Raw genomic sequence first — 26,462 nt, forward strand, 5'->3', positions numbered from 1 at the left:
TGAAACAGCTGATCTGTGGCAGCCTAAATGAAATGAGAATCAGACAGTCCTCCGCAGCCATACATACACCGGTCAGGGATGCAGGTCCCCTGGAAGGCACAAGGGCTGGGAGCTGGAGTTTAGGGATTGTGGAGCAATCCCAGGGCGAGCGCTGCTGTTGACTGCAGAGAGACGGATGGAGGGGATGTGAGGGAGGAGACTGTGGTGGGAAATGCCTGTGGAGGAAAGCCAGGCAGCCATGGAAGCCAGGCGATACTGCTGAGTCACGAGCTACCACCATAGCCTCTCTCTCCCCACATGCCAGCACTGAACTGCAGAGTAGGACCCCAGCCAGGCTGCCCCTTTAAGTGCCTGATGCGCCGAACAACAGAGAAGGACCTCAGGCAAGGGAACCCTCTAAGTGTCTGAATAGGGGGGAGCTACAGAGAAAGACTAGCCAAAGAGGCCTTCTGATCGCCAGCTACAAGAGGGTCAAAAAAAGGGCCATAACTCCTGCGGCGGAGGCAGTCCATGTCCCTGCACACTTCGCACCGCCAGGGTCCCTGCAGGCCAAGCAGCTGCACCACCTTCATGCAGAGCTGCCACAGGCAACAAAGAAAAACCTTGTGTCTATGCTCCCAGGGTTGCTACAGTCGTGTCCAACTCTTTCCAACCCTGTAGACTGTGGCCTGCCAGGCTTCTCTGTCAGGGGTTTTCTCCAGGCAAGAATACTGGAGTGCATTGGCCAATACTGGTTGCCATACCCTTCTAGAACACTATTATTTCCTGCTGCCATAGCTGCCAACACCCCTGAGTACCTGGTGCTGCCAGAACCCCTGCAACCCAAGCAGCTGCACCACCTCCACACCTGGCCCTCACAGGGGCAAATCCAAGCCCTCCAAGGCAGCCTCAGGCACAAACTCCAACGGATGACCCACATGTAGAGGTGGAAATGAACCCACAATTGAAACCCAGGCGCAGTGTGGCTAAGGAAGAGGACCCAAAACCCTCCCACCAGCTGTACAAGCTGCAGATTAAATCCATACAATCAACTAGGCAGACTCTGTGTCTATGGAATATATAAAAGGCCATTGAGAGCTCCCACAAAAGAAAATGCACTAGTTCTGATAGCTGTGGACATTGGAGGCAAGAACACACAGGAGTAAGACCAGACTAGAATCTGAGCTGCCTCCACAGCAAGTCCAGAGATCACAGTTTTGGAGGGCATCCTAGGGAGGTGAGGTGGACTGTGACTCCCAGCGAGGGGAAGGACCCTGATAGCAGTGACTCAAGAAAAATATTTATTATTCTTATGTTTGTACTTGTTCTGTAGATTCTTTTGGATTTTTTTCTTTTTTTTTTCCCTTTTTTTCCCCCTCTGTTGTAGTTGTCGATTTTCTTGGCACTATGAAATCTAATTGAACTTTTGCGCTTTTTCCCCCCCCCCCCACATTTTTTTATTGTAGTTATAAAACTCTGCCTCTGTGTTGGGCTTTTGCAGCTCTGTGGAGTTTTCCTATTTTTTTTTCTTTTCTTTCTCTTTTTTTAAGTTTTAAACCTCTTATTATTTTTTCTATATTCCTTTGTTTGCTTTTCCTACTATTCTTTTCCACTTGCAGCTAACATTTAATATATATAAACTTTCTTTATCTACTTCTGTTTAACTTTGCACATATATTCTTTCTTTCTTTTCTTTCTTTGCTTTCCTCTTAACATATTTGTCAGTTTTATTTTCATGGTTTTATTCCCCACTTGGCACCTTGCTTTAGTTTTGTTTTCCACTTTGTGCTTTAGTTAGTTTTGTTCTTAACTGGTAGATATAATTTTTGGTTTCCCTTGTTTGCTGGGTCAATCTATTATACTTTATTTTTGTTGGACTGTTTTGATTTTGCTTATGGGTGTACATGTATATGTGTATATTCAGATACAATTTTTATTGTTGTTATAAACATCTGCCCCTATGTTGGGCTTTTGCAGTTCTGTGGAGTTTTCCTTTTCTTAATTTTAATTTTAAAAGTCTATTATATTTTTTCTACATTTTATTCCTTTGTTCACCTTTCCTACTGTACTTTTCCCCTTGCAGTTAATCTTTAATGTACATAAATCTTCTTCTACCTCTATTTAACTTTGCATATGTATTCTTTCTCTCTTTTCATTCTTTCCTTTCCTCTCAACATATTTGTTAGTTTTGTTTTCATAGCTTTATTCCCCACTTGGCACTTTGGTTTATTTTTGTTTTCTGATTTGTGCTTTAGTTAGTTTTGTTCTTAACTGGTAGATGTAATTTTTGATTTCTCTGTTCGATGCATCAATCTACTGTACTTTATTTTTGTTGGACTGTTTTGACTTTGCTTATGGGTGTATATGCGTATATTCCATTATTTTAATTACTATTTGCCTGATTTTGTAACTGCCATCTGTCTGAGGTTCATCTTTAGTTTCTCATTTTGGGGTATTTGTTTTAATCTCACTTAATGCCATAATAAACCACTTGTGGAATCTTCGATCCTGACCAGAGATCAAGTCCTGAGCCTTTGGACTGGGAGCACTGACTCCAAGACCCTAGATTGCCAGAGAACTAACCCTAGGGAGTATCAAATAGTGAGAACTCAGACAAAGGAAACCACATGAATACAAGACCCGGCATCACCCAACCACCAGTAGCACCCTATGCAGGATGCCTTGTCTAAACAACAAACAAAACAAAAATACAGACCCAATCATCAGCAGACAGGATTACCACCTCACTCAGCCTTGCCCATCAGAGGAAAAGCAAACAAACAAACTCAGCACAAATCTCACCCTATAGGAAGCTTACATAAACCACTGGACCAACTTTAGGAGGGCAAAAATCAAAAGAAAGTAAGAATTCAACCTAGAAGCCTGGGAAAAGGAGACCTCAAACACAATAAGTTAAAAAAAAAAAAAAATATATATATATATATATATATAATGAAAAGGCAGAGAAATATTACACAAATGAAGGAACAAACTAGAAACACAGAAGTCCAAATAAATGAAAAGGAAATAGGCAAACTACCTGAAAAACAATTCAGAATCATGGTACTAAAGATGATCAAAAACATCGAAAACAAAATGGAGAATATACAAGAATCAATTAACAAAGACCAAGAAGAATTAAAGAATAATATACAGAGACAAACAACACAATCTGAAGCAGAAAAACAAATCAGTGAGCTGGAAATAAAATGGTGGAAATAACTTCTGAAGAGCAGAATAAAGTAAAAAGAATGAAAAGAACTGAGGATAGTCTCAGAGACCTCTGGGACAATATCAAATGCACCAACCTTCGAATTACATATGAGAAAATTCTGGGGTATGAGAAAAGGGTACGAGAAAAAAAAAAGGGTATTAGATTACAGTTGAAAATTTCCCCAATCAAGTCCAAGAGGTGCAAAAGCTCCCATACAGGGTAAGAACAAGGAGAAACATGCCAAGGTACATACTAATCAAACTAACGAAGATTAAATACAAAGAAAGAATACTAAAGGCAGAAGGGAAAAGCAACAAGTAACATATAAGGGAAACTCCATACGTGTAACAGCTGATCTTTCAGCAGAAACACTGCAGGCCAGAAGGGAATGGCAGGATATATTTAAAGCACTGAAAGGGAAAAATCTACAACTAAGATTACTGTACCCGGCAAGGATCTCATTTGAAATTGATGGAGAAATCAAAAGCTTGCCAGACAAGCAAACGTTAAGAGAACTCAGTACCACCAAACCAGCTTTACAACAAATGTTAAAGGGACTTATATAGCCAAGAAATACAAGAGAAGGAAAAAGATCTACAAAATCAACCCCAAACAATTAGAAAACGGCAACAGGAACACATATCTCAATAATTACTTTAAATGTAAATGGATTAAATGCTCCAACCAAAAGACACAGACTGGCTGAATGGATACAAACAAAAAAGATCCATATATATGCTGTCTACAAGAAACCCACTTCAGACCTAAAGATACATATAGACTGAAAGTGAGAGGATGGAAAAATATATTCCATGCAAACGGGAAGCAAAAGAAAGTTGGAGTAGCAATCCTCGTATCAGACAAAATAGACCTTAAAAAAGATTACCAGAGATAAGGAAGGACATTACATAATGATCAAGGGATCAATCCAAGAGGAAGGCATAACAATTGTAAATATCTATGCACCCAACACAGGAGCACCTCAATACATAAGACAAACACGAAGAGATATAAAGGGAGAAATTGAAAGTAACACAAAAATAGTAGGTGACATTAACACCCCACTCACACTAATAGACAGATCATCAAAACAGAAAATGAATAAGGAAACACAAGTCTTAAATGATACATTAGATGAGATGGATCTCATTGATATCTTCAGGACATTCCCCCCAAATGCAGAATACACCTTCTCAAATGCACATGGAACTTTCTCAAAGACCACATCCTAGGTCACAAATCAAACCTCAGTAAATTTAAGAAAGTTGAAATCATATCAAGCATCTTCTCCAACCACAATGCTTTGAGACTAGATATCAATTACAAGAAAAGACTGTAAGAAACACAAACTCATGGAGATTAAACAATACGTTTCTAAATAACCAACAGGTTACTGAAGAAATCAAAAGGGGAATCAAAAAATTTCTAGAAACAAATGACAAAGAAAACACGATAACTCAAAACCTATGGGATGCAGCAAAAGCAGTTCTAGGAATTTTATAGCAATACAATCCTACCTCAAGAAACAAGAAAAACATTGAACAGACAACCTAACTTTACACCTAAAATGACTGGAAGAAGAACAGAAAGCCCCAAAATTAGTAGAAGGAAAGAAATCATGATGATCCAAGCAGAAATAAAAGGAAAAGAAATGAAAGAAACAATAGTAAAGATTAATAAAACTGAGAGCTGGTTCTTTAAGAGGATAAACAAAATTGGCAAACCTTTAACCAGACTCATCAGGAACAAAAGAGAGAAGAATCAAATCAACAAAATTAGAAATAAAAAAGGCGAGGTTACAACAGACAATGCAGAAATACAAAGGATGATAAGAGACTGTTATGAACAACTATATGGCAATAAAATGGATAACCTGGAAGAAATGGACAGATTCTTAGAAAAATTCAATCTTCCAAGAATGAACCAGGAAGAAATAGAAATTATGAAAAACCTAATTACAAGCACTGAAATTGAAGCTGTGATTTTAAAAAATCTCCCAAAGAGCAAAAGCCCAGGATCAGATGGCTTCACAGGAGAATTATATCAAACATTCAGAGAAGAGCGAATGCCTATCCTTCTAAAACTCTTTCAAAAAATTACAGAGAAAGGAACATTACAAACTCATTCTACAAGGCCACCATCACCCTGATACCAAAACCAAAGACAACACAAGCAAAGAAAACTGCAGGCCAATATCAATGTTGAACATAGATGCAAAAATCCTGAACAAAGTTTTAGCAAACAGAATTCACCAACACTTCAAAAAGCTCATTCATCATGATCAAGTTGGGTTTATTCCAGGGATGCAAGGATTATTCAACATATGCAAATCAATCAATGTGATACACCATATTAACAAATTGAAAGATAAAAACCATATGATCATCTCAATAGATGCAGAAAAAGTCTTTGACAAAATTCAGCACCCATTTATGATTAAAACTCTTCAAAAACATGGGCATAGAAGGAATCTACCTCAACATAATAAAAGCCATAGATAAGCCTACAGCAATTATTCTCAATGGTGAAAAACTGAACACATTCCCCCTAAGATCAGGAAGACGACAAAAGTTTCCACTTTTATTATTATTTTATTACTATTATTCAACATAGTTCTGGAAGTCCTAGCTACAGCAGTCAGAAAAGAAAAAGAAATAAAAGAAATCCAGATTGGACAAGAAGAAGTAAAGCTCTTACTATCTGCAGATGACATGATACTGTACATAGAAAACCCTAAAGATAGTATCAGAAAATTACTAGAGCTAATCAGTGAATTTTAAAAAGTTGCAGGATGCAAAATCAATACACAGAAATCACTTGCATTTTTATATACTAAGAAAGAAATATCAGAAAGATTTTAAGAAAATTCAAGACTCAATCCCATTCACCACTGCAACAAAAAGAATTAAATATATAGGAATAAACTTGCATACGGAGACAAAAGAACTGTACACAGAAAATTATAAGACACTAATGAAAGAAATCAAAGATGACATAAACAGATGGAGACATATTCCACGTTCCTGGGTAGAAAGAATCAATATTGTGAACATGACTATACTACCAAATACAATCTACAGATTCAATGTGACCCCTATCAAATTACCAATGACATTTTTCACAGAACTAGAACAAAAAATTTCACAATTCATATGGAAACACGGAAGACCCAGAATAGCCAAAGGAGTCTTGAGAAAGAAGAATGGAGCTGGAGGAATCATCCTTCCTGACTTCAGATTATACTACAAAGCTACAGTCATCAAGATAGTATGGTACTGGCACAAAAACAGAAACATAGGCCAATGGAACACGAGAGAAAGCCCAGAAATAAACCCATATACCTATGGGTACCTTATTTTTGACAAAGGAGGCAAGAGCAGCCTCTTGGGCAAAGACAGCCTCTTCAATAAATGGTGCTGGAAAAACTGAACAGCTACATGTGAAAGAATGAAATTAGAACACTTCCTAATACCATACACAAAGATAAACTCAAAATGGATTAAAGACCTAAATGTAAGACCAGAAACTATAAAACTCTCAGAGGAATACACAGGCAGAACACTTGCTGACGCAAATCAAAGCAAGATCCTCTATGATCCACCTCCTAGACTAATGTAAATAAAAACAAAAGTAAACAAGTGGGACCTGATTAAACTTAAAAGCTTTTGCATAACAAAGGGAACTATACGCAAGGCGAAACAACAACCCTCAGAATGGGAGAAAATAATAGCAAATGAAACAGCTGACAAATGATTAATTTCCAAAATATACAAGCAGTTTATACAACTCAATGACAGAAAAACAAACAACCCAATCACAAAGTGGGAAAAGACCTAAACAGACACTTCTCCAAAGAAGACATACAGATGGCTAACAAACACATGAAAAGATGCTCAACATTGCTCATTATTAGAAAAATGCAAATCAAAACTACAGTGAGATATCACCTCACCCTGGTCAGCATGGCCATCATCAAAAAGTCTACAAACAACAAATGCTGGAGAGGGTGTGGAGAAAAGGGAAAGCTCTTGCACTGTTGGTGGGAATGTAAATCTATACAGCCACTATGAAAGACGGTATGAAGATTCCTTAAAAAACTAGGGATAAAACCACCGTATGACCCAGCAATCCCACTCCTAGGCATATACCCTGAGGAAACCAAAATTGAAAAAGACACATGTATCCCACTATTCATTGCAGCACTATTTGCAACAGCTAGAACATGGAAGCAACCTAGATGTCCATCAACAGATGAATGGGTAAAAAAGTTGTGGTACATATAAGAAACACATTTGAGTCAGTTCTAGTGAGGAGGATGAACATAGAACCTATTATACAGAGTGAAGTGAGTCAGAAAGAGAAAGATAAATATCATATTCTAATGCATATATACAGAATCTAGAAAAATGGTTCTGAAGAATTTACTTACAGGGCAGCAGTGGAGAAACAGACAAAGAGAATAGACTTGTGGACTTGGGGAGAGGGGAGGAGAGTGTGAGATGTATGGAAAAAGTAACCTGGAAATTTACATTACCATATGGAAAATAGATAGCCAATGGGAATTTGTTGTATGGCTCAGGAAACTCAGACAGGGGCTTTGTATCAAGCTAGAGGAATAGGACTGGGAGGGAAGTTCAAAAGGGAGTGGGTGTATATATACCTATGGCTGATTCATGTTGAGGTTTGACAGAAAACAACAAAATTCTGTAGAGCAATTATCCTTCAATAAAAAAAAATTATCTTTGTACTCATGTATCTGTACTGTTCAGTCACTAAGTCATGCCCAACACATTGCAATCCCATAGACTGTAGCACTGCAGGCTTCCCTGTCCTTCACTATCTCCCAGAGTTTGCTCAAATTCATGTCCATTGAGTTGGCGATGTGATCCAACCATCTCATCCTCTGTCATCCCCTTCTCCTCCTGCCCTTGACCTTTCCCAGAATCAGGGTCTTTTCCAATGAGTCAGCTCTTCACAACAGGTGGCCAAAGTATTGGAGCTTCACCTTTAGTCCTCCCAGCGAATATTCAAGGTTGATTTCCTCATGGGAGGGGTGTTATTTCTGTTTATGCAACTAAACAATAATTACCTGAGTAATTCTATATTAGTTTGCTCAGGCCTCCACAACAAAGTACCACAGACTGGGTGATTTCAACCAAGAAATGTATTTGCTCCCGGTTCTGTCCCTAGTGTCTCAGATGGTAAATCGTCTATCTGCAATGCAGGAGACCTGGGTTCAATCCCTGGGTTGGGAAGATCCCCTGGAGAAGGAAATGGCAGCCCACTCCAGTATTCTTGCCTGGAAAATCCCATGGACCGCGGAGCCTGGTAGGCCACCGTCCATCGGGTCGTCGCTAAGAGTAGGACACGACTGAGTGACTTCACTTTCACTTTTTCTGGGGGCTGGAAGTGCAAGATCAAAGGGTCTACAAACTTGGTTTCTTCTGAGGCCTCTTCCCTCGGCTTATAGACAGCCATCTTCTCACTGGCTCCTCATTTTAACTTCATTACCTCTTTAAAGGCCCTACCGCTAAACATACATGTTGAACTATGGCGGTGATGACTTCGACTTCCAAATCTGGGGAAATCAGATGCATCTAGAAACAACCTCCTATGCTCAGATACTAGGTGCAACTCAAGTTCTTAATTCAGACATGTCTGGATTCAACGGGCCTCCCTGGTGGCTCAGATGATTAAGAATCTGCCTGCAATGTGAGCATTATTCTTGCCTAGAGAATTCCATGGACAGAGGAGCTTGGTGGGCTACAGTCCATGGGGTCCAAAGAGTGGGACACTAGATTCAAATCAAGGCCAATGACTTCTAGCTCTGTGATCTAGTTAGAGAAGTCACTCAAGCAAAACTTCTGCCTCAGCCTCTGTAAAGTGAGGATAATGACTACACCTCATCACTTCCTGACAACACACAGAAGGTAATACGTGGAAACACTGCCTGGCACATAGGATCCTTTTATTTTCCTCGTTTTTAAGGTATATGCCTTTTCATGACCTTTCACTTAGGTTTGCCTAGAGCTGTGCCTTTCCTTTCTTTAGCTGTTATAGGCTTGAAAACCAGATCATTTAATTTGTTAGAATTAGTATAAAGGCTCAGAAGCAAGGCCAAAGCGTTTCCTGCAAAGAAAGAATGGAAACTTCTGCGTGTGGGATGTCGGATCTCTCTTCTGATGAGTTTACTTGCTTGTTTCTGGTGGAATTCCCTTCATTGTTGTCATTTTTTCTCTAGACACAATATATGGATTCACCACTGCAAGGAGATCCAACCAGTCCATTCTGAAGGAGATCAGCCCTGGGTATTCTTTGGAGGGAATGATGCTGAAGCTGAAACTCCAGTACTTTGGCCACCTCATGCGAAGAGTTGACTCATTGGCAAAGACTCTGATGCTGGGAAGGATTGGGGGCAGGAGGAGAAGGGGACGACAGAGGATGAGATGGCTGGATGGCATCACCGACTCGATGGAGGTGAGTCTGAGTGAACTCCGGGATTTGATGATGGACAAGGAGGCCTGGTGTGCTGCGATTCATGGGGTTGCAAAGAGTCAGACACTACTGAGCAACTGAACTGAACTGAACTGAACACATTTTAAATAAAGTAATCCCAATGTGAAGTGTAACTTTGTTACCATTAAAAAAAAGTGTCACAAATTTGACCAAAACTAGTGACATCCTATAATAATCATGTGTTCTAGAAGCAGCTGTGGGTGGCAGTACCTAATTTAAATGTTGCAAACCACTTTAAAAAACCACAAAGAAACCTGAAGAGCTAAACTGTCTTCTAGAAAGTTTTCTAAAAATTAGTCAGGCACTTAGAACTCCTCTGACTGAACGATTTCTTCCAAGCATTATCTTAAGCAGATATTAGCAAACTTTCGGCAATGGCACCTCACTCCAGCACTCTTGCCTGGGAAATCCCATGGACGGAGGAGCCTAGTGGGCTGCAGTCCACGGGGTCGCTAAGAGTCAGACACGACTGAGCGACTCCACTTCCACTTTTCACTTTCATGCATTGGAGAAGGAAATGGCAGCCCACTCCAGTGTTCTTGCCTGGAGAATCCCAGGGACAGAGGAGCCTGGTGGGCTGCCATCTATGGGGTCGCACAGAGTCAGACATGACTGAAGCGACTTAGCAGCAGCAGCAAACTTTCTACAAAAGGTTGGACAGTAAATATTTCAGGTCCCACAGCCCTCTGGTTTCTGTCACAACTACTCATGGTAGAAAACAACTGTAATTCAGAAGAAAACAGGTGTGTGTCTGTGCATCAATAAAATTTGTTTATGGATGCTGAGATGTGTTTTTCATAGAACTTTAACAGATCAGGAAGTACTTTTTTCCTTTTGACTTTTTAGAAAGCTATTTGAAAATGTAAAAACCATTCTTCAGTTCAGTCGCTCAGTCTTGTCTGACTTTGCAACCCCATGAATCGCAGCACGCCAGGCCTCCCTGTCCATCACCAACTCCCGGAGCTCACTCAGGCTCACCTCCATTGAGTCGGTGATGCCATTCAGCCATCTCATCCTCTGTCGTCCCCTTCTCCGCCTGCCCCCAATCCCTCCCAGTATCAAAGACCGCAGCATCATGGGGTCGCAAAGAGTCGAACACGACTGAGTGACTGAACTGAACTGAACTGATTCTATTCTAAAAGCTCAATTAAGTATTTGCTGTTAGTGATAATACATTTCTCCTTCTGAAAATAATCTGAAGACTAAGGATCTGTCAGGTATCTCCTATTACCTTTTCCCTCTTTCTCTTTTTGAAAAATACCAATGCTACCAACCTGGCTAAAACAAAGGCCACTGTAAAACAAGGTAAATTAAGTTCCTTTTCTGAGTTCTTTAAATACAAGTTTCAAAACATCTCTTCATAAACACTGATAAGGCAGCATGCTCCCAATGGCAGAAAGGGGGACTCAGCAATCGTGTGAGCCTCATGCTCACAAAGCAGCAAAGGTCGTAAACTGCATTTGCATCATCCACCATCATGATAGACCCCTGTTTAGGGGAATGAATAAAGAAACAAATGTGGGACTTCCCTGATGGTCCAGTGGGTAAGAAGTTGCCTTGCAATGCAGGAGACTGGGGTTCGATCCCTGGTCAAAGAACTAAGATTCCACATGAAGAGCAACTAAACCCAAATACCGCACTACTGAGCCCATGTGCCACAACTACAAAGTCCATGGGAAGCAGGGAAAGATCCTGCATGATGAAAAGAAGATCCCACGTGCTGCTAAGACCCTATTATCCAAATAAATAAACAGACAAATAAAGTTTTTAGAAAAAGAAGCAAATCATAGTAACTGACACGATAAACTCTTCTTAAGAATGAATGAGATCAATCATCATCTTATCTGGCTACTAAAGACAACTTTAATAAAGTGACTTGTCACTCTCCAAGCATCACCTCAAGGTGTGTGCACCTCAACACATGCATGCACACACTCAGTCATGTTAAACTCTTTGCGATCCCATGGACTGTAGCCTGCCAGGCTCCTCTGTCCATGGAATTTCCCAGGCAAGAATACTGGAGTGGGTTGCCATTTCCTATTCCTGGGGATCTTCCTGACCCAAGAATGGAACCTCTGTCTGTTGCATCCCCTGCACTGGCAGGCAGATTCTTTACCGCTGTACCACCTGGGAAGTTCTAAGTGGGAAGTAGCTGAGTCTAAAATAACCTGTGAGAAATGGAATTTTTCCTGCCGTAACAGTAAACAAGGACATCATCAGCCACTGCAGCCGCCGTGGAGCGTGAGCTGATGAGGAAACTCAGGACGGGGGTACAGGGTACTGGCCCGAGACAGATGAGGCACATATCAAAGCAATGATTTCCGTGAGCCCAGACTCTTCCATCTTCCCATACCTAGACAAGCACTAAATTCTTTAACCTGAGACATCATCTGGGTTTCCTTTAATTCTCAGCGTTAATCTTTTGATGTTCAAGGCCCTTGGTTGCAAAACTTCTACATAACCTGGCTCCCCCTCTCGCCTCCTCAGAGCAGTTCTCTCACGGTTGCTTGAGATGCCTTCTCCTGGGCTTGAAGTCTTAAAAATTCCCACCAAGTGAAACATAAGTCTCAACTTTTAGATTGTGAATATTTCTTAAGCCCACATCTCTTTCCCTTTGAAAAAGTGAAACTGTACTTTCTTCCATCCTCATGATTTCTATGTGGACGTTGCTATATCTTTTTTTTTTTTTTTAATCAAAAAGTAAAGAGATGTGACATGATTTTCTGGAAATTATTCAGAGTCTTTGGCAGAGGAGAGAATGAAAAGAATATGACTGAATTATCAATTCAAGGCTTCTTATAAACAGACCATGAAGACTTTACCCACTTATTTCCATAAATGGAAGCTTGTGCTTTCTGGGATGAGAAGGTTCTGCCATAAAATGTTCATGTTCCATATTATGACGATGACTACCAAGAACCACATTTTTGTAACAGGAATTGTTATCATTCTGGCCAGGCCAAGAGCTGACCACACTGATTGACTGGGCAATGATAATCTCTGTGAGTTGCCATCCACTATGGTGGAAGAGTTAAAAAAAAAAAAATTACAGCATGTCTAGGGGATGGACAAGTCATTAAGAATCTGCCTTCCAGTGCAGGGGATGCAGGTTCAATCCCTGGTTAGGGAACTAAGATCCCACAGGGCATGAGGCAACTAAGCCCCAGTGCCTTAAAAAAGACCTAGCACAGCAAAAATAAAAAATAAATTTTTAAAATTAAAATTAAAAAAAAATCTACCTGAAGAAAAGCATAAACCACAATTCCAGTTGATTTGAGTTGCCTGGTACTTTTCTGGAAAACACTTTGCTGGTAAGGAAGTATAATGTATTGACCAAAAATCACCTGATCCTCTGCTACAAAACCAATAAACACATGGAACATCAAACATGGCAGAGGATGAGTCAATACAAAACCAGGGGATGGGTCAATACAAAACCAAGAGAAGAGTATCCTTGATTCAGAATACAGTTCTACATTTTAATAGAATTCTATTTGAATCAATAATTTCTATTTTATCAGTAACAAGAATTCATTGCTTTGCTAATTTTACAAACCAAGAGGCAATCCTTTTTCATCTAGTTTATCCTTAAGTGCTCCTTGCACTGATTTCCTAAATGAACTCTTGTTTTGCCTGAATACACACTTTCTTAGGAACTACAATGCAATTTGAATACCAATATAAGACATCTTTCCCCATCTTTTTTTTTTTTTAACAAGAACTGTGGATTTTTGTAATTGCAAAAAGGGACAGCAGGGAATCTGGGGAATAATAGTCTGTTCAAGATGTAAACTAATATATTTGACATTTAACTACGTGCCCGTGATGTTGAGATTGTATATGGGCTGTCAGTGATGGAAGTGTGCTGCCCAGGAGCAGCAAACCTGTCCTTTTCCTCATAACACTGTCCTTACTCTGTTACTTAGAAAGTACTAAAAGTTACCATCATTCTCCATAATATTTACCCAACATTGTGACCCAGTTGTGGATCTTCTGCAGCTCTGTGAAACCACTTGCTTTTGCAGGGAAAAAAACGATTCCCAATTTAGCACATACTCCAAGGAAAGGCACCCTGAGTTCTGGGGAACAGAGCCAGGAAAGACAAAGAAAGCAGAACTGGTCGAGGAGGGGAGGGAGAAAAAAAAGCTCAAGAGGAGTGTTGGAAAAGTTAAAAAGTAAAATAACAGGTCTGCCTTAAGGCTACTTTTAAACAGTGTCTCAATGCAAACTAGAATTCTACTTCTTTTTATTGCAGGGCAAATTCAAGTCAGTTTAGTAATTCACCCCACACTTGCGAATCACTGTTTCACAGGATACCTGGATGGCTTACCATTACTCATTACCAAATAATTACCAGAACAATCAACTGGGTTTAGCCCAAGGGGATTATAAAGAAATAAACCGCGAGAGGCAGAGAGGGGGTGGGGAGAAGGAAGAGTCCGAGAAACAGAAAGCTGATTCACCTGTAAAGGTGGGGGTGGGGTGCCACACGCCCCTGGCAGGGAAATCACAAGGCTTAGGTTCCAGGACGTCGCTGGCAACTAGGAAGCCGGTGACCTTGTGGAAGCCGAGACGGACTGCTCAGAGAACTGATCTGCGCTGGATGCTCGAGGCCACTTTCCGGGGTCCAAATTCCAATGGATAACAACTCCCCTCAGGTGTCTGTGCACCAGTTACCCATGGCTGGGACAACTCAGCCTTCGCCACGCAACGTAGCACAGTTACGACGCCCTGAGGCGCAGGGACGGCCTTCGCCCGCCCCCAGGACACCCGCCTTTAGCGAATGTGCTGCCAGGTGAGCCGTACGAGCCAAGTGGTGCTTGGAAGCTGAAGGGTGGCCTCGGACACGAAAAGTTGCGAAAACCAAAAACTGCTGAATCAGGGTGCCCCCATTTTGCCTGCTCACGGGCGATCGGATGCTCCTTTCCCTCACCCCTCCTCCCGCTCCGAAAAGCAATCGGATCCGCCTTTGCGCTCAAAGGTCACCTGCGAAGAGCATAATGATGTCACTCGGCTTACCCCGAAAGGGCCCCCACATAGAAAAGAGCCGAAACACCACCGTATCATGAAAAGACAGGCTCCCTCCGGAAAGTGACCCTTCAGCGCGTTAAAGGTTCGGCAGCCCTCCCCCGCCGAGACGCGAGCGGGAGGAAGGTGAGCGCCCTCGGAGCACCCGAGAGTTTCCATCAGCCCGGGCCTCACCGCGCGGCCGCCAGGACTGCACGACTCCAAGAGGGCAGTTCGAGGTAGAGTGTCGCGAACCAAAGAAGGCAGCCCAGGGAGGGGGACCCCTGCTGCTACCCAGGCCGAAGGTTTAGGGACCACGATCCAAGAGCTCCGGGAGGCCACCCCCAAGCTCTAAAGCCACCTCGCCGGCTTCCTGCGCCGCGGAGCCGGTCCCCCGCGAGCAGCGCCGGAGGGGCACAGGGACAGAGGGCGGAAGGGGGCGGGCGGATCGAAAGGCCGATAGGGGGTCGGGGGCGCGGGGCGGGCCTCCTACCTGTGGTGGAGAGCACGGTGCTGGCGAAGAAGAGCGCGGAGGTGAAGTCCCAGTTCCAGTTCCCCGAGGCGTTGCTGAGCACCGACACGCCGTAGTTGCTGGCCTCCAGCACCCGGCCCAGGAACTGCTCGAGCTGCGGCTCCGACAGGCACTCGTGCTCCTCCAAGAAGCGCCGCTTCAGCTTGCGTAGCTCCTGGCGCAGCAGGTCCTCATAGGGCAGCTCTACCGACGAGAAGACCACGGCGCCGAAGACCAGGTACAGCAGGTAGCCGAGCACCAGGAAGCCGAAGCACCAGGCCGAGCGGTGCCGCTCCACCAGGCGCACGCACGAGCTGCCGGCCAGGGACTGCAGCATCTTCCCCGCCGCCCGGCCGCAAGGCCCGCGCCGCACACCGGCCCGCCGCTCGCCGGATGCCCGCCGCCCCCTCGGGCCCGCCTCGCTGCCCGCGCGCGCGCTCCGCCCGCAGCGCCTGCTGCCTGCGATTGGCTTGCCGCTCCGGAGAGCTTTTGCTCCCTTCTTTTCCTGTTTCCTTTCTAACAGAAAGGGCCCAGATGATGTGGCGCTGACGTGGTGACTGGCTCAGGTAACCAGAGAGTCGCCCCAAACCGCCGGGCAAACTTGGAGGCTGAGCTGGGGGCTGCGCGCGCTGCCTGGCAGCGTCCGCCCTGGGCTCCGCCCCCCGGGCCTCTAGGAGCCCCGCCCTTTCTCGCCCCGCCCCCGGGCTCCTCCAGCTACCGGCCGGGGTTCACCCACCCGGGGCACCAGAGTGCACCCGGCGGGGTGGGAGCAACGAAGGGAGGGAGTGTGCGTGGGGTACATTCATAGGCTATGCGCTGAAGGCCAGTGTGGGTGTGTGTGTGGGTGCGTGTACACCTCTGGGCTGTGCGCTGTGGACCCAAGCCCCTTGTCCCCAGCTACACAGTTTCCCACCTATTCTTAACCAAAGCCACAGTTATAACAAAGCAAGTGCTGGGATACTTTCCATCTTCTTTTACTGGCCTAAGGATTGAGCAATCTGATGACGGTGAAAATACCGGAATCCTGGAATCTCAAGGTTGGCAGGCACCTTGAACCTGAGGAGTAAGTCAGACTTTTGGACGTCACACTTCTGAATCCTAATTCTTTAAAACATGAAGAGCGAAGAAAGGTCCCAGTATGCCAACTACCAGGGAACCGAGCTTTCCCAAGTGGCATTTCTTTTCACCGGAACGCCCTTACTGTGGGTGAGAGTCAAAGTCCGCGTATCGTTTTGACAAACGCCCTTTGAAGATAGGTTTCAGGAGCTTTGAAAGAGTTTCTGTGCTCTGACTCCATGATGTGTCCTAAGAAAAAAATAACCTGGCAGGCAAAGATTTATAGACAAGGCTATATATAGATATATAAACAATGTGTATCTATATTATATATGAAATAATGAAGAGTCGGGAACAATTGAACTATTCCAAAATAGAGGAATGGTTAAATACATTATGGTGTCTCTAAAAAAGAATGAAGTAATGCTCTTTGCAGCGACATGGATGCAACTAGAGATTATCATACTAAATGACGTGTCAGAGAAAGACAAATACCATGTGATATCACGTACATGTGGAATCTAAAATATGGCACCAATGAGCTTATCTAGAAACAGAAACAGACTCACAGAGAACAGACTTGTGGTTGCCAAGGAGGAGAGGGTGTGAGGGAGGGTTAGACTCTGAGTTTGGGATTAGCAGATGCAAACTGTTGTATATAGGACGGACAAATAAGGTCCTACTGTGTGGCACAGGGAACTCCATTCAATATCCTGTGCTTAAACCATAGTGGAAAAGAATATGAAAAAGAGTATATATACGTATAACTGAATCACTTTATTGTATACCAGGAACTAACACAACATTGTAAGTCAGCTATACTTCAATAAAATAAAGTAAATAAATTATGGTATCTCTACAGCATGAAGATTATTGAAATGTAAACAATCTCATATAGAGAGTGTATATAGTCTTACGTATAGAATATCAAATATGTAAAATAGTTATATTTTATATTATGAAACAGAACTATCTGTATAATAGATAAATCAAACCATCCCCTAATAGTTGTCTTTGTATGACAGTGGAGTATATAGGTGACATTTATTTCTTTGACATTTTTTTATTTTTCAAATTTTCTAAAATGAATCTATTTTTTTTTTTAAGCTATGTGCTACGTGACTTTTGGGATCTTAGTTCCTTGACCACGGATTGAACTTGCACCCTTAACAATGAAAGCACAGAGTCCTAACCACTGGACCACCAGGGAATTCCTGACAGTGGACCTATTTTTATAATTCAAAGAAACATTAAAAATAAAATTATTTAGCATTCCTATCTGCCTGTTTTAAGAAATTTTAAAAAATTAAAAAATGAAAAACATTTTGTGTTCACTTACTTAGAAATTTTCATGGAAATCTTTAACATCCTCATCAGTTTTTTAAAATTGTTATTATTGTTGTTTTTTTGCTTTCAATAAATGAGCTTTACCTCCTACTTTACTCAGAGGATTGAAACGATCTCTCCCCTTTACTTCTTTGTACTTCAGAATGTCTTAATCAGTAATCCACTTCTTTTCCTTCCTCTTGTTGTTTAAAAACTAAGTCATGTCTGACTCTTTGTGGCCCCATGGAGTGTAGCCCTCCAGGCTCCTCTGTCCTCTTACCCCTGAGGAAAACAGCTCCTGCTTATTTTCAAGGTGACGTCTTTAACCCACCACTCTGAGCGCTTCAGTCTCCAGGAACCGTGATCTCCCCGGTGAGTCCCCTGCCCTTTTAGAACCTGATTCCCTCCTGGTCCACTAACTCCTTTCTCTGCAAAATATCACCTCAAGCCTACACTATCTTGCAACATGCTCTCCAACTTGCTTTGCAATGCTTGCTCTTCCTGCCCCATTCTTCTTGATCACTGCCAGTGTGACATATCAGGGGACCTCCTTGCTCCTGAGGTCACTTTCTCCCGCAGCACACTCGTTGTCCTTCTGTATATCATGATGGCTTTTCTCCCAGTGTCATTATTTTCTTGGTTTTTGTTTCTTTGTCTTGTTTGGCCTCAATGTCTCTGATCATGTATTTCAGACAGTCCCTGCCCCAACCTGTAACGTACTGCATGTACCGTCCTTCAGTGCCCAGCTTAAATGCCATACCTCATCCTCAACACTGCCAGTGCCCTGAGGGGATGTGATTTCTTCCTCCTCATAAAGAAGGCTGAGCACCAGAGAATTCATGCTTTTGAATTGTGGTGTTGGAGAAGACTTTTGAGAGTCCCTTGGACGGCAAGAAAATCAAACCAGTCAATCCTAAAGGAAATCAATTCTGAATATTCATTGGAAGGCCTGATGCTAAAGCTGAAGCTCCAATACTTTGGCCACCTTATGTGAAGAGCTGACTCATTAGAAAAGCCCCTGACGCTGGGAAAGACGGAAGGCAGGTGGAGAAGGGGACAACAGAGGATGAGATGGTTGCATGGCATCACTGACTCAATGGATGTGAGTTTGAGCAAGTTCTAGGAGATGGTGATGGACAGCAAAGCCTGGTGTGCCTCAATCCATGGGGTCACAAAGAGTTGGACACAACTGAGTGAACAACAACCCAATCCACAGAATCCTTTTTTTGTTGTTAAATATTTGGCCACACCAGGTCTTAGTTGCTGTGCATGGGATCTTCAGTCCTACTTTCAACATGCGGGATCTTTAGTTGCAGCTTGCAAACTCCTAGTTGCGGCATGTGGGATCTAGTTCCCTGACCAAGGATTGAACCCAGACCCCCTGCATTGGGAGTTTCTGGGCAGCTGGACCACCAGGGAAGTCCCTAGGACCCTTTGAACACCACATTTTCTGGCATACATGGGGTTAACAACTGCATAACACAAGTGTGGTTTGATCACCGCACACTCCAATATACATACGCATGTATGCCTGCTTTGACACATGGTTGCAAATTCTTGGACCCTTTTCTCATCAAAGGGTAGGGTTTTGTGTTTCCTACTCTTGAAATTGCGTGGGCTTGTGACTCAGTCAACAAAGATGACGCTCGGTGATTTCAAGGTTGGCACATAAAAGCCCCCAGCTTCGGGCATCATTCACTGGAACACTCCTCTCTCAGAGCCTGAAGCCACCACTTAAGGTCTCTTGTTTCCTTGAGGTTAGTCAAGGTAAACTGCCAAGCTGGAGAAGCCACATGGAGGTGTTCCAGGAGACAGTTTGCGCTAAACGAGCTTTTCCACCATCCTCACTGAGGCGTGGGACATGAGTGCAGCCAGGCTCAGCCCTCCAGATCTGGTCATCTGCCTGAACACCACCCAGGGAGTCAGTGCCCCCCGCAACAGAAAAATCCCCCAGCTGAACTTGAGCTGTAATGAAATGGGTGTTGTTTTCAGCCATGAAGTTTTGGGGGAGCTTTTCAGGTAATGATAGAAAACCCTGGACAGCATGCATCTGGACTATACCAAACTTTAAAACTTGTCATGAGATGTTTTCTTCCAGTGTGTTGGCTGTTCTTTTCACATATTTCACTAATCTGGCTGAGACTCTTGCCCAGTTTCATATAACAACCAGACCAGGGATACCAAATATTGATACTTTAAAATCATCTCTTTGGGGACTTCCCTGGCCGTCCAGTGGTGGGGACTTCTCCTTCCAGTGCATGGGGTGTGGGTTCAATCCCTGGTCGAGGAGCTAAGATCCGACATCCCTGTGGCCAAAAAGCAAAGCATGAAACAGAAGCGATGTTGTAACAAATGCAATAAAGACTTTAAAAATGATCTATATCAAAAAGAAATCTTCAGCAACAAAAAATTTTTAAAGCCACCTGTTTTATGATTAATATTCCATTGTATATATGTACATCTTCTTTATCCTTTTCTCCATCGATGAACATTTAGATTGCTTCCATGTCTTCACTGCAGTGAACACTGGGGTGCATGCATCTTTTCAGATTATGTTTTTTTCTGGAGTTTAGGGGTTAACAGATACACACTATTACATATATAAAATAGATAAAGAGCAAGGACTTACTGTACAGAGAACTCTACTTAACATTATGTAATAACATATGTGGGAAAAGAATCTGAAAAAGAATTGCTCAATTGCTAAGTAATGTCAGACTCTTTGCAACCTCATGGACTGCAGCACACCAGGCTTTCCTGTCCTTCACTATCTCCTGAAGTTTGCTCAAACTTATGTTCATTAAATCAGTGATGCTATCCAACCATCTCATTCTCTGTTGCCCCCTTCTACCCTCAATCTTTCCCAGTATCAAGGTCTTTTCCAATGAGTTGGCTCTTTGCATCAGGTGGCCAAAGTATTGGAGCTTCAGTTTCAGCATCAGTCCTTCCAATGAACATTCAGGGTTGATTTCCTTTAGGATTGACTGGTTTGATCTCCTTGCAGCCCAAGAGACTCTCAAGAGTCTTCTCTACTGCTAAGTCACTTCAGTCATGTCGGACTCTGTGCGACCCCATAGACAGCAGCCCACCAGGCTCCCCCGTCCCTGGGATTCTCCAGGCCAGAACACGGGAGTGGGTTGCCATTTCCTTCTCCAATGCATGCAAGTGAAAAGTGAAAGTGAAGTTGCTCAGTCGTGTCTGACTCTTAGTGACCCCATGGACTGCAGCCTACCAGCCTCCTCCGTCCATAGGATTTTGCAGGCAAGAGTACTGGAGTGGGTTGCCATTGCCTTCTCCCCACTATAAATCCACTATATTCTAAAATAACATAAGTGTTAAATTAAAAAACCAAAAAAATAAAATCACCTGTTGCCTTCACACTACATATAGAAATGAAATTGCCATACATGTGGTCTGACACCTTCCCTGAAGGATGAAATCTGTTGGGTGGAGCCTGGAGCTGGGGGTGGGGGAGGGGATGAGCTAGTTAATGATCTTAGTGATGTTAGGATTTTTTCTTCTGATAAACCTCTACTCCATATGATTTCTAGGTACCACACTGCTGAGAAGCCTTTTCCCTTCTGGCCTCCTGGGACCATACAAGCTGGAGCTACCCCCACCCAGCCTGCCAGAGGCCCTCCCAAGTATTTCTCAGGAAAAAAGAGGGAGGTGGGGGGAATGTGGAAGAAACATCAGAGAAGAGTGCAGATTCCCAAGAAGGAAGCAAAAGTAGGAAGGGAAGTGGGCAGGGGGGCAGGGTGAAGTGGGTGGGAAATGAGAGAGGCAGTATGTCACAATATCGAGGTTGCTTTCTACGTCAGTGTTCTCATTAATTGACATAATTTTGAAACAGGTGACCAAGCTTTGTGAGAGACCAACTTGACTTGGCACTTGGCACAGAGCTTGCAAGTCAATCTTACAAGGAGCAAATGATGCAAAAGATCATTGTACTGTATGATAATTAGGTATAAGTGGCAAATAGTTCATGTAAATGGATTTAATTATCTCAGCAGGTTGAGATGATGTGAACCATTTGTAGAGACAGGAGTTCTATAGGAAAGTCTTTCACCAGGGGATCAAAAAGTGAAATTCACAAACACAGGGTTGGGAAAAACCAATAAATCAGCAGCAAAAAACACAAAATGTTAATATTTGCAATTCCACCTTTGGGTTTATACCCAAAAGAGTTAAAAGCAGGAACTCAAAGAGGTACACCCATGTTCCTAGCATTGTCAACAATAGCCGAGGGATGAAAGCAACTCCAGAATTCATCAATGAATGAACAGATAAGCAAAATATAGTAAGTACAGGCAACAGAATATTTTTCAGCCTTAAAAAGGGATGAAATTCTTTATATTATACACACAGTATAATACAAAAGAATAAATCAATCACACAAGGGCAAATAACATATGATCCCACTTACATGAGGTACCTAGGCTAGTTAAATTCATAGAGACAGAAAGCAGGATGAATCTCATAGTTGTCAGGGCCTGGAGGGAGGTGGGGTGGGGGAGGAAAATGGAGAGTTATTGTTTGATGTGTTCAGAGTCTCAGTTTTGCAAGATGAAAAAGTTCTGGAGATGGCTGGTGGTGACGGTTGCACAGCAATATGAATGTACTTAATGCCACTGAACTCTGCACTCAAAAATGGCTAAGACGGGAACTATCCTGGCAGTCCAGTGGTTAAGACTCCGCACTTCCAAATGCAGGGAGTGCAGGTGTGATCCCTGATGGGGAACTAGGATCTTGCATGCCTTCTGGTGCAGCCAAAAAAAAAAATTGGCTAAGATGGTCAATTTTGTGTTATGTGTATTTTATCACAATTTAAAAAAAAAAATCCCCATTTGAGTTGACAGCCAGGTACAGGCCTTAAGAATGAGTTGAAGCTTCCCCATCCTCCAACCAGCTCCAGGCTGTATTGCTATGTGGGCCCTTGAAGAAGTAGACATCCTTCACTTCTGGAGGGTGTTGGACAGTCCAGGTGGGACACAGGACAAGGACCTCAGTGACCTGGCACATAGACAGGTGAGACTGCCTGACTAGTGACAGGTTTGGAAACTCAGCTTGGAGAAATGGCAGGAATATTCCAGGCATTTGCCCAGAGGAAAGACAATTGAAGATGATCTGATAGCTGCCTGCAGAGAAAAAACAGTATGTGAATTTATTTTGTAAATCTTCACAGGGCAGAGCTAGGACTAACAGGTGGAAGATTTAGGGCATAAGATTAAAAAATCATTGCAGGAGTTCAGTTCAGTTCAGTCACTCATTTGTGTCCGACTCTTTGCAACCCCATGAACCACAGGACACCAGGCCTCCCTGTCCATCACCAACTCCCGACGTTCAACCAAACCCATGTCCATCAAGTCGGTGATGCTATCCAGTCATCTCATCCTCTGTCGTCCCCTTCTCCTCCTGCCCCCAATCCCTCCCAGCATCAGAGTCTTTTCCAATGAGTCAACTCTTCCCATGAGGTGGCCAAAATATTGGAGTTTCAGCTTTAGCATCAGTCCTTCCAAAGAAATCCCAGGGCTGATCTCCTTTAGGATGGACTGGTTGGATCTCCTTGCAGTCCAAGGGACTCTCAAGAGTCTTCTCCAACACCACAGTTCAAACACATCAATTCTTTGGCACTCAGCTTTCTTCACAGTCCAACTCATATCCATACATGACCATTGGAAAAACCATAGCCTTGACTAGACAGACCTTTGTTGGCAAAGTAATGTCTCTGCTTTTGAATATGCTATCCAGGTTGGTTGTAACTTTCCTTCCAAGGAGTAAGCGTCTTTTAATTTCATGGCTGCAATCAGCATCTGCAGTGATTTTGGAGTCCCGCAAAATAAAGTCTGACACTGTTTCCACTGTTTCCCCACCTATTTCCAATGAAGTGATGGGACCAGATGCCATGATCTTAGTTTTCTGAATGTTGAGCGCCGGGAGCCAGCACGGGAGATCCCACCCATGACAAGGTCATGCGGAGATACCTGACGGGGCAAGGCGAGTTGGGTCTCAAGGGATCTTCTGCCTGAGCATCTACCCTGAAACCAAAATCTGTCTGTTTACTGTCTGCTATACTATACTCTTCTGACATCACAGGGGGCTATCCCCGACCACCTTTCTCTGGAAAAAGTTAACAGAGCTCCAACTGATCTCCTGCATATGAAAGGAGTGTTTCAGCTCAAATCCCTCTGATGGCTCTCTAACTTACCTGACAGTTGGAGACTTTTACAACTTGTGATTGTTTACAGCCCCCCAACCAAGAGAGGCATGAAGCTTAAAACATCTTAAAGATATAGAGCCTTTTAGAGCTAAGAATTAGTTTGGTGAAGGGTTTCATTGTTGAGTTAATGTTTGCTGCCAAGCCTCCATATTCTTTATCTTTTAGGCACCTGAAGGATATTAATCAATGTAATTGGGATATAGAAAAAGGAATATAATAGTTTTGATGTTAGCAACACTAGACTTTGAGTTAGTGAACTTTCTCTTTGTTAAAAATCACTGTACTCCTCTTTGTTTGTTATAGATTGTTGTGTCCTTGCTATGTAAGAATGTAACTTTATTTAGTGCTTTCTGAGAGTGGCACCAGATTTTGGAGAAGAACAACACTATTAAGGCAAATAAGTTTTCTGGTTGACAGACCCTTATCAGAAAAGGGCCGTAAAATGCTAATAGGCCTTCTGGCCATAAGATGATGTAAATCACCTAAGACTTGTGTATATAGCTAGGTATGCAGAGAGAAAGCCTGGTCTCGATAAGAGTCAAGGCTGCTGACACTGCATAATTTTGTATTATCCACTGGTCTCCATGTACAACCAAAAGTATAAAAAGCTTTCCTGAACATAAAGAATGGGCCAGTCACTGGGAAGACTGGTTTCCCCCGTGTCGACTGTCTCTCTCTCTTTCTCACTCTCCCTCCCTCTCCTTTTCAGGCTGATCCCTTGGAGTGCGGAGGCTGTCCGAGTCTACTTACTTGCCCGGGCTTCTAAGACTCATGTGAGAGGGAGCCCAAGGCAGGGCACCCTCCGCTATTCAAGCGGGCACCTGTGGCCTAACGTAGACGGTGCAAACCTCTTGTCTTAAGGTTTTATTAGCTTTCCACATAAACCAAGTTATTCAGCATCTTTTCTCCACTAATTTTCCTACTATATTATTCTTTCCTAATCTCTCTTTATATTTCTAAGTAAGTAACTTTTTCCTTGCTGTCTCCATCCACCCTTCAAATTCCCTGGATCCACCGGGGCTGGACCCTGGCAGTTGAGCTTTAAGCCAACTTTTTCACTCTCCTCTTTCACTTTCATCAAGAGGCTTTTTAGTTCCTCTTCACTTTCTGACATAACGGTAATGTCATCTGCAAGACAGAACATTCTAATCATATAACGAGACTATCAATGGTATGAGACACTTCTAGAAATGTCCCTGCCATGACTGTTCATGCAGAAAGCAAACAGTTACAGATTTGAAAGGAAAAATGGGGAGCCTTGTGTCATTTAAGGCACTTTCCAAGTCTGAGATTTATGGTTGCAGCTTTTATAAGGTCAAGGGTATGGGGAGAAAGTGGTGAAGCAAATGAAGCACAAAGATGCCCTGAGGAGCAGCTTGAAAATTGCTGGATTCCTAACCAGGGATGCCCACAGTACTCCAACCCTGGAGCACCTAACTCCAGGTGGGGCCATGCCCAGGTGTCAGGGAGCTTCTCTGTCATCTTTGGCAAAGGGTATTGCCATTCCCTGCACCCTCCCCCATTGTGGTGGAGACATCCATCCTGAGAAGAGAGCAGATAGGGCTCAGCCTCTAGACATGCTCAGCATCTGCTGGAAGGGTAGCAAGTGACAGATGACTCCCGTTAGGGTCCTTCTGGTCACACAAGCCTGTGAGAGTCTGTCCACCCGTGATGAGGGGATGCTCCTAATTTTCCTGCCCTCCCCTCAGTCTTCTAACAGTGCCTCCAAATCTCTGCTGCTGCTGCTAAGTCACTTCAGTCATGTCCGACTCTGTGTGACCCCATAGACGGCAGCTCACCAGGCTCCCCAGTCCCTGGGATTCTCCAGGCAAGAACCCTGGAGTGGGTTCTCTGCTCACCTCTTATTCAACATTCCCTACAGGAGTACAGGGCTTTCCTAGTGGCTTAGACAGTAAAGAATACACCTGCAATGCAAGAGACCCAGGTTTGATCCCTGGGTCTGGATGATCCCCTGGAGAAGCGACTGGCAACCCACTCTGGTATACTCGACTGGAGAATTCCATGGACATAAGAGCTTGACTGGCTACAGTCCATGGGGTCACCAAAGGCCGGTTGCAACTAGCACTTTCACTTCATTTCCAGAAGTACAAAAGATAAGTAGGGAAAGGACCAGAAGAAAGAACTTTCTTAAAAGTAAGAAAGTAAAACAAGGCGAAGGTGAAGTTTGAAAAAATTTTAAAAATGAACAGAGCAACACAAAAATTCTAATGACGTCCAAGAATCTGGCTGCCAAATGAGGTTGGAAGCGGGTCCCACCTGCATGGAAGGCAGTGACTCCCTTTACTTTCCACCCAGGGTCCCAGAGTGCACACATGCAGGTGAGCTGGAAATAGCCTGTAGCCACCTCATTCACTCCTTCCAAAATCAGGTCATTTGTCTCAGCAGCTTGAAATGGACTCCCTTAAGCTGAGTTAGTCCATGATTTCAGACCTTTACACCATGTGGGGGTTATGGCCCTAGTGTAAGAAAGAGAGAGAAAAAAGAGCAGGACAATAACTTTTTTGCCTCCTGGAGTGTCCAGGCCAGGTTGCTGGCCATCACTGGGGCTGCTGTGTCCCATTTCTACCAAGGTGAGACACTCGAACTGCAAGCTCCTTGATAGCCCAGGACAA

The 26,462-nt window shown here is 43.3% G+C and overlaps 1 protein-coding gene across 1 annotated transcript in view; it reads right to left on the reverse strand.

Moving 5' to 3' along the window:
• Positions 1-15,564, reverse strand: part of KCNK1 (potassium two pore domain channel subfamily K member 1) — a 71,235-nt gene extending 55,671 nt beyond the window's left edge. The window contains exon 1 of the mRNA XM_052641174.1: positions 15,210-15,564. Coding sequence (XP_052497134.1) covers positions 15,210-15,564 — 355 coding nt within the window. The remainder of the gene's footprint in view (positions 1-15,209) is intronic.
• Between the last annotated feature and the right edge of the window lie 10,898 nt (positions 15,565-26,462).

The sequence above is a fragment of the Budorcas taxicolor genome, chromosome 5 (genome assembly GCF_023091745.1).
Source record: "Budorcas taxicolor isolate Tak-1 chromosome 5, Takin1.1, whole genome shotgun sequence".
NCBI lineage: Eukaryota > Metazoa > Chordata > Mammalia > Artiodactyla > Bovidae > Budorcas > Budorcas taxicolor.